Source organism: Esox lucius, chromosome 4 (genome assembly GCF_011004845.1).
Source record: "Esox lucius isolate fEsoLuc1 chromosome 4, fEsoLuc1.pri, whole genome shotgun sequence".
In the NCBI taxonomy this organism is placed as follows: domain Eukaryota; kingdom Metazoa; phylum Chordata; class Actinopteri; order Esociformes; family Esocidae; genus Esox; species Esox lucius.
The window spans coordinates 11,673,069-11,685,865 of record NC_047572.1 but is presented as its reverse complement, the minus strand read 5'-3'; the positions used below and the strand labels follow the sequence as shown (position 1 = coordinate 11,685,865).

The following is a 12,797-nucleotide window of genomic DNA, read 5'->3' as shown; positions in this document are numbered from 1 at the left end:
AAGGTTCAGAGGTTGTGCTAAATAGTATTTTTCTTAAACAACCACAAATCTCTGGTAATACATGTCATCATCTTCCCTCAATATTGAGGAACATTATAGAAGAAAATAGTTATGTCCCCACCTTCCCAATATGCTATAGCCCTGGCCTACTTATTAAGATGTGCTTCTTGTCTAATATGTTAAATGACATTTATCGGACATTGAAAAAAATGAACAACAAATTACATGAAGAAGGGAGTGAAAACCACCAAACTTACATAAAAAATATTAGGTTTATGATACCCCCTTATAAGTGTATATTTTGTGCCTGTTAGTTGGGTCCTTCCCTTACAGCATTTCATATGGGATTTTTATTCGTAACGTTTTTTTGGACGTTACGAATAGCTTCATTATTTGCATTCCATTATCTGTGTTAAACATTAATAATGTGTTAGCTGTAATATATAAATATTCACATTAATTTCTAACAAATGTTTAGTATGTATCTGTTAGTCTGACCATAACAAGAGAACTTGCTATGAGTGAAGAAAGATTGCCCGCTAGTGGTTGATTGCTCAAGTTGCATCTTGATTTCAAAACACGTTTTGGAGCGGTTTTATTTACTTTTATCCACTATCTCCACAAAAGTAAAAATATATAAACGACGATGAAGCATGTCAGATCAATCAAAAAATAACCTTACAAACAAAGTCAGCAAGCACAAAAAAGAGCCGCACTAGACGTAATAACTTGTACAGTAATGCTGTTTGTGTGTTTAGGCTAGTGAGAGCATTATTCTTACTATGCTACAAATTACTTGATAACTTTGTCTACGGTGTAAAGACAAGTACCATAGAAATATCATCTGGAATACGTGTGTCAACGTAACAAATTTCGGAGGGACTGTGAGACAGACTCCACTGGTCGTCGCTCTCCATCGTGAAGTGAACCAAATACGAGTGAACTCCAGACACACTGGAGCCAAGTTGTGTGACGTCCTATTGGCGAAGCACAACCATAGAGCTCGAAAACATTGATACATTGTTGCCTAGCTCAAAGGCACACGGTTGCAGTTAACGCATATGCATCCACCCATCAAATATACTGTACGAATAGGAATAAATAGGATTCAAATGTATTTAATCCATTAAAAGTGATCCAATCAGGGTTTATTCTCTGTGTATCCTTCATTTTGCACTAAAATCAAAACATTCATCTTTACAACAGTTCGTTGATTAAAATAAATGTAAATACATTTCTTTACAGTATAGCTTTATCTTTACACAATAGGTATAATTTCAAGAAGACTAGTGACATGCCTAGTGTAAAATAGGAGAAATTAGGGTAAAATCTCTAATTTAGCGGAGGGATATGTACTCCGCCCCCCCCAGTCATCTTGACGCCAGGACAGGGGGGAGTCGGGAGAGTGGGAGAAAGGCATTAGGAAAAAATGAAAAAACAGTTTCATGTCGGAGTGCTTTAAATAGAGAAAAGGAATAAGGAAGCAACCAGCCTGCCTCAATTCTTTAAAGGTATGCGATGAATGATAGCTTATCCACTAGATAAGCATGTTCCATGGCTAGGCTACGAAATCACTAACTTTCAAACAGTAAAGTTAAGCTTGGGTTTTCTAGTGGGAGGGGGTGCGGGGGTGTAGCTGCTAGCTAGCTGCTAGCCTGAGAACTGATTTTAAAAAGTTTTCTCTTTGGAATTGTTGAGATGGAGGAGGTAACTTAGACTTGTTATAAGGAAAATACCGACTTGATTTGTGTTCAACAGAACGTGTTCTCATGAATGTCATCCATGTGAAACTACAAGATGAACTTTGATTGTATCGTTAGCATCCATTCGGTTCAACTTCATTACTAACTGGCTAACGTTAGCCAACTAGCTATTGAGCATGTAGAGCTGGCTGAGCATGTAGCGCGTAGAGCTGGCTAAGCTGTACAGTAACTGAAGTTAGCTAACTTTATCGAAAGTGAGTGAGTTGATATTGTTCACCTCTATCTGCATAGCCATTGCCACACGTAAATGTACAGGTATATCTTTAGCATATAAATTCTCAGCTTACTGACTAAACAGCGTACCGATTTATATGTTTTTTTAATCCACAGATGCTGGATTACTAGTTAGCTACAGTAAAGATATGGCTACTGTACTTGCTAGGTAGGCAGGCATGACATTGCGCCACCTCGATAAGTTACTTTGGCACATTTTAACTAGAAGTGGTTACGTTGAACAAAGTTTTTGGGACATATATTTGATTAATGCCAAGCTTCAGTTCGTAGTTGTACGTACTATGTGGTTAGAGTAAACGGATTGTAAAGACTGTATACTGTAGCTGTATTTCGAAATGAATAGCTAGTACTGTCTGTGTAACGAAGTAAATCTTTTCAACCACACCGTTGAGATATTATTGCCAACAGTTTATGCTTGTCACTAGTCAGGCATTTTTTATTGTTATTATGCGATATGATGAAGAAAGGCCCCAGGGATATTGAGGGTGTCTGATGTCAGAAACTATCAGCCAGTTGGCAATTAGGCAATATCCTCTTGAGTATCACCTTGGAGTGGAGATCGGGAGACATGTCATGCTTGGTCATCTTTTCTTTTTGTTCATTAGCTTTGTACCTAAAAGAGCTTCGGCAAACGAAGTAGATGCTGTATGTTGTAATCCCAGTTACTTCGAATTGATTTAACATTGCACTGTGTAGTTAGACAGTGTCAGCAAATGCAATGTGGACAACTCTGACAGTGCTATATTGCTATTTCACTTTAGGAAAACCAAGTAATTAGTTGTTTGGACAATGTGCATGAAATCGAGGCCGTCCCAACTCCTATTACTTTGAGGGGGGGGGGGGCTGTCACTCCATCTTCTCGCAATCTCCTAATGTCACTGCTGCTGTAGAGGTTAAAACATGGGTGTTAAGTGACTTGGTTTTTATCAGTCCCTGGACATTTTGGGTGTCTCTTTTTATTGCCTATAGGGCTCCGTTTGTGCTTTGCCCCCCCCCCCCCCCCCCCCCCCCCCACACACACACACCCGATTGTAACAATGAAGCAGAAAGCAGGAAACAGCCTGGTGCTGGTGGACAGCTGTGTGCTGTGAGGGAGGGAGGTGATGGGATGGGACAGGAAGCTGCTCTCCGTGGCCCTGTATCCTTTCTGCTGTGGCTGTGTTCAACAGCTGTGTGGCCACGTGAACGCGTCAGTCTGTCGTTCGGTCTGTCCTGTCCGTCCACCCCGCCCAGAGGTCTGTCTGTGTAGCGTTCTACCATGTTGGTAGGTGTGCCTGTATGCTCATCTAGACTCTTTGGACTGTGACTATGAACCAGACATTTTTGAGACAGACCACTTATCAATGGCATTTTACTAAAATCCCTTAGGAGCCTGTAGTAGAGAAATGTGTATTCAAATTCAACTCTTTGCATGTATAGGTAATTGTGGGATGGCTACAGCATAGTGTTAATAGTACAGGGTGATTTGTGGAGCACATTATGTCTCATTCCTGCATCAATTTAGGCAGTTAATCATGATATGGCTTTTTTCTCTATATTGTCTTGCCTTGTGATTGTCTGTCATCTTTTAGTTTTTTTATCCACCCTAGCAAAATTGTGTGCCATGAGACATTTAATTACAGATGTCACCTGAATGAGGTTACTGGTAAACATGAACAAACTACTGTTTTATTTTTTAAGCAATTTGTCAGGAAGAGGTGTGGTATATGACCAATATACCACCGTTAAAAGCTGTTCTTAGGCACAACGCATCGCAAAGTGCCTGGACACACCACTTAGCTGTGGTATATTGGCAATATACTACCAACCTTGGTTTGCCTTACTTAAATCATAAATCTGCTACCAATGCAATGAGAGCAGTAAGAACAATGTCTAACCCGTGGTATATGGTCTCCTATACCATGGCTTTCAACCAATCGTCATACAGGATTCAAACCAACTGATTTATAATGCTAAATAAACTCTTATTTTTTCCAGGTTCCTTGCCACACCTTTGCTCAGGCCAATTTCTCTACTCTGGCATGGACTAAATCAGTGATCAGAGTAAGAGGAGAGAATACTCTAGCTCCTTAACTATTTATATCTGCCTATTGACTACCTACAGTGGCAAATCCTCTGGGTCGCTTTGTCCCAGAGAGCGCTGATCTCAACTGAACTTGTTCCCCTGAAATTGCACTTTACCCACCGGGTGGTTTGGGAGCCATCTCCAGGGTACATCCCAGCTCCCTGGCAGGCTTTACTCTTCCTTTCCTGAGCAGCAGCAGCTGCGTCCTGCCTCTGTTTCCTGTCCTTGGTGTGCAAGGCTAAGCCTCTTCTCGTCACTCCCTACACACACACACACACTCTCTCCATACACCCACACACACTCCCGTTCACTGCCATCCAGGAAGCACCCAAATAAAGGAGCGCTCGATCCTCGGTCCCCTTAAACATCCCTGGTCTCGTCCATCCCTCACCACGGACGGCAGCACCATGACCTCCATGTCCAGCCTGTTCTCCTTCACCAGCCCAGCTGTGAAGCGTCTGCTGGGCTGGAAACAGGGGGACGAGGAGGAGAAGTGGGCAGAGAAGGCTGTGGATGCCCTGGTGAAGAAACTGAAGAAGAAGAAGGGAGCCATGGAAGACCTGGAGAAGGCCTTGAGCAGTCCAGGACAGCCCAGTGAGTGTGTGTGTGTGTGTGTGTGTGTGTGTGTGTCAAACTGTGAGGGATTTGGATAACAGTCTGTCCTAAATGACTAGGGCTGGGAATTGCCACAGAACATTATCACCATACATCAATAAGGATACAATATGTATTGCTCGCAGTCTACAATTCCTCTATTTGATGTTCCAAACATAACCGTATGTCTCCTGCAGAGAGCCATGAAAATGAAATGGTCATGCTGTTGCTGTAAACATGTTTAACCTCACTTTTGAAGAATAAGATAAATGATAGCTGGGTTTTTGCGAAGTTACATAACTTAAAAAAGTTACGCCAAAATTATAAAGAATTCTCATTGCTATAAATTGCTGTGATATGATGTAAGAAATTTGCTAAAGTGTTCATAATCGTTCAGTGTTTCATATCCTTGTCAACACAAAGTGACTTCTGTCCCTCTCCCTGACGTCCCCTGCCAGGCAAGTGCGTAACCATTCCTCGGTCTTTGGACGGGCGTCTCCAGGTGTCCCATCGCAAGGGCCTCCCCCACGTCATCTACTGCAGGGTTTGGCGCTGGCCCGACCTGCAGTCGCACCATGAGCTCAAGCCCCTGGAAGTGTGTGAATACCCGTTTGGCTCCAAGCAAAAGGAGGTCTGCATTAACCCCTACCACTACAAAAGAGTGGAGAGCCCAGGTGAGCAACATTTAACTGGCACTCATTTGCTGTGTATGATGGAAACACTAATACTTAATAGGTTTGAAATATTTACAAGCCAGTCCATAATCACTGTTGCCTTTAGTCAGTTTCAGCTAGAATTTCCTGGATTTCTGGATTTAGCAGAAGGCGTGCTTTCAGTTTCTCTCTCACATACACACTAAATACCAAGGTCTGGTTTCTCAGAAACAGTGTCAAATGATTGCCATTCTCTATCATGATGGTATAGATTTAATCAAGTTCTGTCTAAAGCTGGGAAATCTGAGTTTCATGCTTTTATGCTTTCTCCTTTTCCTGATGGACATTTGACTGCGAACTCCGTTGGGCGTTTGGATATATCACATCTTTGACATGTTGTTTATGTGAAATTACCTAGGTGTAATTCTAATCTATATTCACTAATGCAGTCAAGGATACCAAACTATTCTCACTAGTTTTGCCAAATTATACAATGTTTGAGATGACATCAGGTTATTCTGCCTTATTCAAGGATGTGTCTGGCTTCTGTAGTTAAAAGGCCCTTATCACCCACAAATGATTTACAGTACTGTGCAAAAGTCTTAGGCCGCCTGAAAAGAATGTCTAAAGCTTTCGCCAATTAGTCAAATATACCAAATTCTTGACTTCTCATGGTTGTAGCATTAACTTTGGTGCCAGTTGACTCAACCAGATGCTGAGTAAGGACTCCACTGGATTTCCTTCTGTGTCTCAAGGAAGTGACCTTTAAGTACTATTTATCAGTTACAGACAGCGTTTTGGGCCTTGCACTGCGGTTTTCTGTCTTCAGCTTCCCTGTTTTCTTCTAACCATCTCACAAGATATCAATTAAAATTTAGACAACATAATTAAGATTTGGTCAGTGTTTGCTTTATCGTTCTGTCTATTTTGCTTCTTCATTTTGCTTGGCAATGCTGATTTTACAAAAAAAAATGTGCACAGTTGGGGGCACTTGAGGGCATTGAGCAGTGAGAGCAAAATAAAAAAAATTTTTGTGAATGCTTAACATATGTGAATGCTATAACAAAAACAAGGTAATGGTCATCACCTACCTGATACATCTTTCAGCAATACAATGTACACAGCCAAGACAACACTGTGGTGGCTTCGGGTCAAGTCTGTGAAAGTCCTTTAGTGGCCCGGGACTTGAACGCAATTGAACATCTGTGTGGATCACAGTTCCCCAACGCTCCCAATCCAATCTGACAGATTGAGAAGATCTGCAGTGAAGAAGGAGAGAAAATGTGCAAAGTCTGGTGTGCAACATTGGTAGAGGCATAACTAAGAAGAATCAAAGCTGCAATCTAATTTCCGTTTTATATTCTAAATTTACACATTTCTAAAAACGTGTTTTTGCTTTGTCGTTGTGAGGTATTATGTATAGATTAAAAAAAACCTAATGAAATGGTTATCACAAATTCAGCCCATAGAAAAATGTGGAAGGTGAATGGGCCTGAATACTTTTTCAATCAATCAATCAAATTTATTTATAAAGCCCTTTTTACAACAGCAGTTGTCACAAAGTGCTTTACAGAGACACCCGGCTTTAAACCCCAAGGAGCAAACAACAGTAGTGTTGAATTTCAGTGGCTAGGAAAAACTCCCTAAGAAGGTCGAATTTTAGGAAGAAACCTAGAGAGGACCCAGGCTCAGAGGGGTGACCAGTCCTCTTCTGGCTGTGTCGTAGCTTTTTGAAGCTACGACATATAGAAGGACAATTAAAGGAAAAACCTGAATAAGTTATACCACTTTCCAGGCATGGTTTGGGTCCATTTGTCCCCTTAGAGGGAAGCTTCACTGTAAATCATTACAGTTCATCTGAGTGATCTCCTTAATCCTCTGGTGAACCATTTGTATCCTGGTGGGTGTAGTCTTTTCCATGGTGTCAGTGCCCAATCCACGGGGCGTGAGGGGGTCTATTGAATGGTTTAATAAGGAGAATGAAAATGTGCATAATCTGCTATGTCCTTTGCATTCATCAGATCTCAACTTCTTTGAACACTTGCAGGTCACGCCAACATTGTTCTTAACAGTTCTGTTCTGGGTCTCTCCCCCCCCAGTGCTCCCGCCGGTGTTGGTGCCACGCCACAGCGAGTTCAACCCCCAGCACAGCCTCCTGGTCCAGTTCAGGAACATGTCTCACAACGAGCCCCACATGCCGCTGAATGCCACGTTCCCCGAGTCCTTCCAGCAGCATAGCGGGGGCAGCGGCTCCTCCTTCCCCATCTCCCCCAACTCTCCCTACCCCCCCTCACCGGCATCCAGCGGAGGGGTGGTCACCTACCCCAACTCTCCAGCCAGTTCTGGGCCGTCAAGCCCCTTCCAAATGCCAGGTAGACGTTAGTAAACACTTCTGTATTCCGCAGTGGATTCCTATGCTGCACGCTAGACTGCGGCGTGACTAGGGAGAATGGGCCTTCAATATCAACTCATTTTAGGCAGTTCAGATCATTTGAAAAGTTCCACTGTGCATTATAAGCCAACGATTGACTAGTCAAATTAAGGGAAAAACGATTTTATCTGATTAAAACCTGCAGCAGCACTTCTGTTTGATCTAATCCCAGAGCTGACAAGGTGAAAAACTCTTGCATGTTGCTGTGCAAGACGATTCACCCTAATTGCTGTCTGGTCATTGCTGTAAAAAATATAAAATAATGGTTAAAGTAATCAATATTGATTTCAATATTTGTTTTGTTTAATTTTTGAGTTGTCAGATTGAGTCCTATATTGACCACCTTCAATTTGAAGTGTACCCAAACCTGGTAAACAGTGTAGAAAATAAGTTATCGACCTTCTTTCCAGCTTGAAGTTCACATTCACTTTCAAAGCAAACCAAAAGTGGTTCGTTAATTCGGGTTAGGGCAAAACTATAATGGGATGAAGTTTGACAATAATGGGATGACACAAACCAGGGTCCCACCCTAACTGCCAGACCAACAAGGGAAAGGCTGAGTAAGCAGGAGACCAAAGCCCTGCGTCAGGGCAGACTGAGGGTGCCGAGGGTCAGCTCACCCGTCGCCCGGCACGGCACGAGCCCGGCTCACCAGATCCCATTCTGCCGGATATATCCCCACCCAGTGAGATTTGCTGACGCACAAATGTACACCGGCCGCTGTACTCAGTCAAGCAGAAGGAAGCTAATGTTTAATGGCAGAGGGAGAAAAGAGGCTTCATTCTCTATAATTGTTCTCTGGATTGGCTGCCCTGCCCCCTGCTATGGGTTTGTGGGGTATCTGGGTGTTTAGTGGGAACAATGACTGGATTGTGAAGAGTGTTGATTGATTTGTCATTGTGTGCTTTTATTCAGTGGGAATGCATTGCCTAAATAATATTTCCGCCCTCTAAGCGGGATGGGGTACTTTCTCTTAAAGGGATGGTTAGGGTGTTTTTGGCATGGATGCTTCAAATTGCAGAAGTTTTTTCTGAAGCCCCTTTAAAAAGACTTGCCTTCTCACAAAAACCATTAGCAACTGTCCCTCAACCACACCCCCTTTGAGACGTTTCTCCACCATAAGTGGTCCTGTAACCCGATGCTGATGGGATTGTCTGGCCATGGATCTATGGATTAGTGTTTGATTTGATGGATGTGTGTGAAACCTGACACGTTTCCGGGTAGGGGCGTATCGTGTGTGTGTGTGTGTGTGTGTGTGTGTGTGTGTGTGTGTGTGTGTGTGTGTGTGTGTGTGTGTGTGTGTGTGTGTGTGTGTGTGTGAGAGAGATCCAGGGCTAACAATACATGTGGAAAACGGAAGTCCCTGAAATTATCTAACTGGGCACTTTGGTCTTTTTTAACCCAGCCGTTAGAAAGAAAAAAAGCTTTTTTTGGTCGAACCGTTAGGTAAATGGTAAAAGTTTCACAAAGGCATTGGGTGTGGCTTATGGTTAGACATTAGAGTTCGATTAAGGGTTAGAGGATAAGTGTGTGTGTGCACTTGCATGCACAACCATTTGTCATCAGCAGCTGCTGGTCTCCTCCTAACTATCCGTCCATTGTGGCGTTTCCTTCCCAGCTGACACCCCGCCCCCGGCCTACATGCCTCCCGATGAGCAGGTGGGTCCGGAGGGGTCCATGGAGACCAGTAGCAGTGCGGGGCCCAGGAACATGCCTAGTGGAGGTAAGCACTCCTCACACAGTTCTCATGGATGGGAAATCGATTATCCAATCAAGGGTTATCGCCCGATAATGTTGAAAGATACGCGAGGCGTGTGATGTTGTCACCTAACGTTGAGCTCTACTTTTCATTTTCAATGCGTAGACTAGGTTTACTGATTGCACAATCAGTGTATTGCTATTCAACAATATTTTCCCATCCAACTTGGCCATAAAGAAATGTAAACTGCTTCATGTTGCAGTTTAAAGTTGTGCCCTCCTGCCTCTAGGCTGACATGAGGGCAAGTTACAAAATAGCCTAGTGATAATGAGAATTATTGGAGTATGACACACTTATCGCTTTTTGCATTCAATTCATGCTGGTATTTGCAGGCTGAGACACGTAATGGATAGACGGGCAGGACTGTATTATTGCGCAACTTTGACATTTTGGATAATGGAAAAACATTAGCCTCTTAGTTTTTTTTACTTTAGCCTAGACTATTGCGGAGATCTTGGCTCTACAGATGCCTTCCTTCCGTTCCTCGGATTCAAACCGTTTCCCTTTCTGTAGATGTTCAGCCAGTGGAGTACGAGGAACCCAGTCACTGGTGCTCAATCGTCTACTATGAGCTGAACAACCGAGTGGGCGAGGCCTACCATGCCTCCTCTACCAGCGTACTGGTGGACGGCTTCACAGACCCCTCCAACAACAAGAACCGCTTCTGCCTGGGCCTGCTCTCCAACGTCAACCGCAACTCAACCATTGAGAATACGCGGCGCCACATCGGCAAAGGTGAGAAGACACCCAAACGAGCGAAGTCAGTCTGCTGATATGTAGGTTCGAAGATGGTGTCTTGGGAAAAGACGGCAGGTTCTGAGACGAGGGGGTTCTTTTATTCAAAAAGGCGTTGTGGGTGTTGAGCCCCGAGGGAACAGAAGGCATATTGCACATTTGAGACCCCATGCATTTCATTTAATTAGCCCAAGACAATGTATACTAAAAGCGGTTCAATGTGTTCAAACTTTCTGTTCCCGTTTCTGGGACTGCAGAGCTAATTTAAGGTGTAAAGGTCCGAAACCCTTTTGGATGGGAATGATCGTTTCATCGCTTTTGTTTGTTTGGTTGACCACTTGCACGGTTGTCGTGACAGCCCATGTGTTGTGTGCATAAAGTAACCCAATGCTGTCTATTCACACATCTGCCTGTAATTGACTCTGATGGAACCCAATATTGGTTTTCTTCTCCAGGGGTCCATCTCTACTACGTGGGAGGGGAGGTGTATGCAGAGTGTCTGAGCGACACCAGTATTTTTGTCCAGAGTCGGAACTGTAACTATCACCACGGCTTCCACCCCACCACTGTCTGCAAGATCCCCAGTGGCTGCAGCCTGAAGATCTTCAACAACCAGGAGTTTGCACAGCTATTGGCCCAGTCTGTCAACCACGGCTTTGAGGCTGTCTACGAGCTCACCAAGATGTGCACTATCCGGATGAGCTTTGTAAAGGTATGCCATGACTAGCCTAATTTGCTGAATGTTACATAAAAAAAAATTCTAGTTTGTTTTTTGGTGCTATTAGTCAGTCCGTTGGGAAGTGCACGTTTTGTAGACAGTGATTTGACGTGAACAATTTAAGAATTACTTTACTTAACCAACAAGTCCCTCTTTCTAATATATTCTTTCTCCCTGGTGGTTCCACAGGGCTGGGGAGCGGAGTATCACCGACAAGATGTCACCAGCACCCCTTGTTGGATAGAAGTGCACCTCCACGGCCCCCTCCAGTGGCTGGATAAAGTCCTAACACAGATGGGCTCTCCTCTCAACCCCATCTCTTCAGTGTCTTAATGGTGTGCCCCCCCCAACTGGCTTGACTGGGAGCTTTTATACACAATTTTTTTTTTTTTTACGTTCAAATTTTTTTTTACTTTTTTTTTGTTCCCCAATGTTCAGTGAGCAAAAAGGAGGTCTTAAAAGGCTGAACTGTTTACAAGATCTGGCTGCAGAAGGGATATTGAACCCGCAGCAGATTAATGTTGAGAGAGAGAGAGAAAGAAACTGAGGCTACAAGCAGATGAAAACGCAGCAGAAGGGTGTTCTGTGTAGCGGCACAACAATATGGACAAACTACTGCTCTGAGTTCACTACCATCCATGTGCTTCTATTCAGAGTAGTACGACTGGAAAGGAAGTACTTTAATGTTTTGCATATTTTTTTTTTATGTTTGTGAATGATTTTATCTTTCTGTATGTATTGTTTTTAAAAGAAAATGATGATTCTGTGTATCACTACTTCTACACCTTTACGACAGTTGAACCCTTTGCAATTTTACTCTGAAAACATATTTTTCTTTCTTGCATCTTGTCTAATGCCAGATATTTTACATTGAAGGTATAGATTCCATTGTTTACTATTGACTCAGATCTCATAACAATGTTTGCTTTTTATAGTTTCTATTGCTAGAAATAAAACACTGAGTTACTGGCTTTTAAATAAAGTATGTCTAACTGAAAACTATTGATCTATTGTTGAATGATTTGAACTGTTGGAAAGCTGTGGACATCACACTTATCTCTTTCTAAGTAGAACAAGTTATCTTTCAAAATATAATTGGACATCACTGTCAATTTGTTTATTCTTCAATACATGTATGGTATGTTGAAATTACAATTACTCATTGAATCTTTAATGGACAGAATATGAATTCATGATTTACCCCTTTTGTAGACTTGTTGAGTCAAGCTAAGCTATGAAATAGATCCCCTGAACTGAACTGATGGACCCAGAATTAGGTCAATTCATGTGTTGTTTTCTGCCAGCAATAGGTGTGAACCATTTGAGATGGCATGTTTTGCAAAGCAGCAGGATTACAAGGTACTACACTGATTTATAACAATAATGGCATTTGCCCGATATTTAACGTGTATTGCCAGACCTTTATTCTGGTGTTGTGCGTGGTACATTTTGTGCATTATGTATGACAAAGTCAACTTTATTAACAAAAGGTACGCAGGCAGTGGATGACAAACGTTTATTCGTTAGTTATTTCAGGCGGCTGTTGTGAGAATTGAGAAAATAACTGCACTGCCGATTACGTTGTTGGATGCCAATTTCCTTATGCTACTTCAATCATTACGGTTATTGAAATCCATCATTTCATTGGTGGTAGTAAGTCAACCTGCCAGACCCCTATTGGTGGGACTGTATTCACTTTTTATTCATTGGTCCGCTTTTGGGTTTGTTACCGCATGTCTAACACGTCAGTCAACTTTCAGGTTACAAATCTAATATTATAACTAGCCTCGGGTAGGCTATTGTGAAAACGATGCACGCCTATTATATTGAGACTAAAAGGCAAAC

The 12,797-nt window shown here is 42.6% G+C and overlaps 1 protein-coding gene across 1 annotated transcript; it reads left to right on the top strand.

The window, feature by feature from the left end:
- The first annotated feature begins 1,384 nt into the window (after positions 1–1,384).
- On the top strand, positions 1,385–11,951 carry smad5 (SMAD family member 5). Its single transcript, XM_010864292.5, has 8 exons — positions 1,385–1,511; positions 3,975–4,656; positions 5,115–5,330; positions 7,409–7,681; positions 9,359–9,463; positions 10,013–10,234; positions 10,690–10,946; positions 11,142–11,951. The coding sequence occupies exons 2-8, from the start codon at positions 4,470–4,472 to the stop codon at positions 11,283–11,285; spliced, it is 1,404 nt and encodes a 467-aa protein (XP_010862594.1). The 5' UTR covers positions 1,385–1,511; positions 3,975–4,469; the 3' UTR covers positions 11,286–11,951.
- Positions 11,952–12,797: the final 846 nt, after the last annotated feature.

Excerpts from the sequence above, each read along its gene's own strand:
- smad5 (XM_010864292.5), top strand. The coding sequence starts at position 4,470 with ATGACCTCCATGTCCAGCCTGTTCTCCTTCACCAGCCCAGCTGTGAAG. Across the intron at positions 4,657-5,114 it reads GAGCAGTCCAGGACAGCCCA|GCAAGTGCGTAACCATTCCT; the intron begins GTGAGTGTGTGT and ends GTCCCCTGCCAG. Across the intron at positions 9,464-10,012 it reads CAGGAACATGCCTAGTGGAG|ATGTTCAGCCAGTGGAGTAC; the intron begins GTAAGCACTCCT and ends CCCTTTCTGTAG.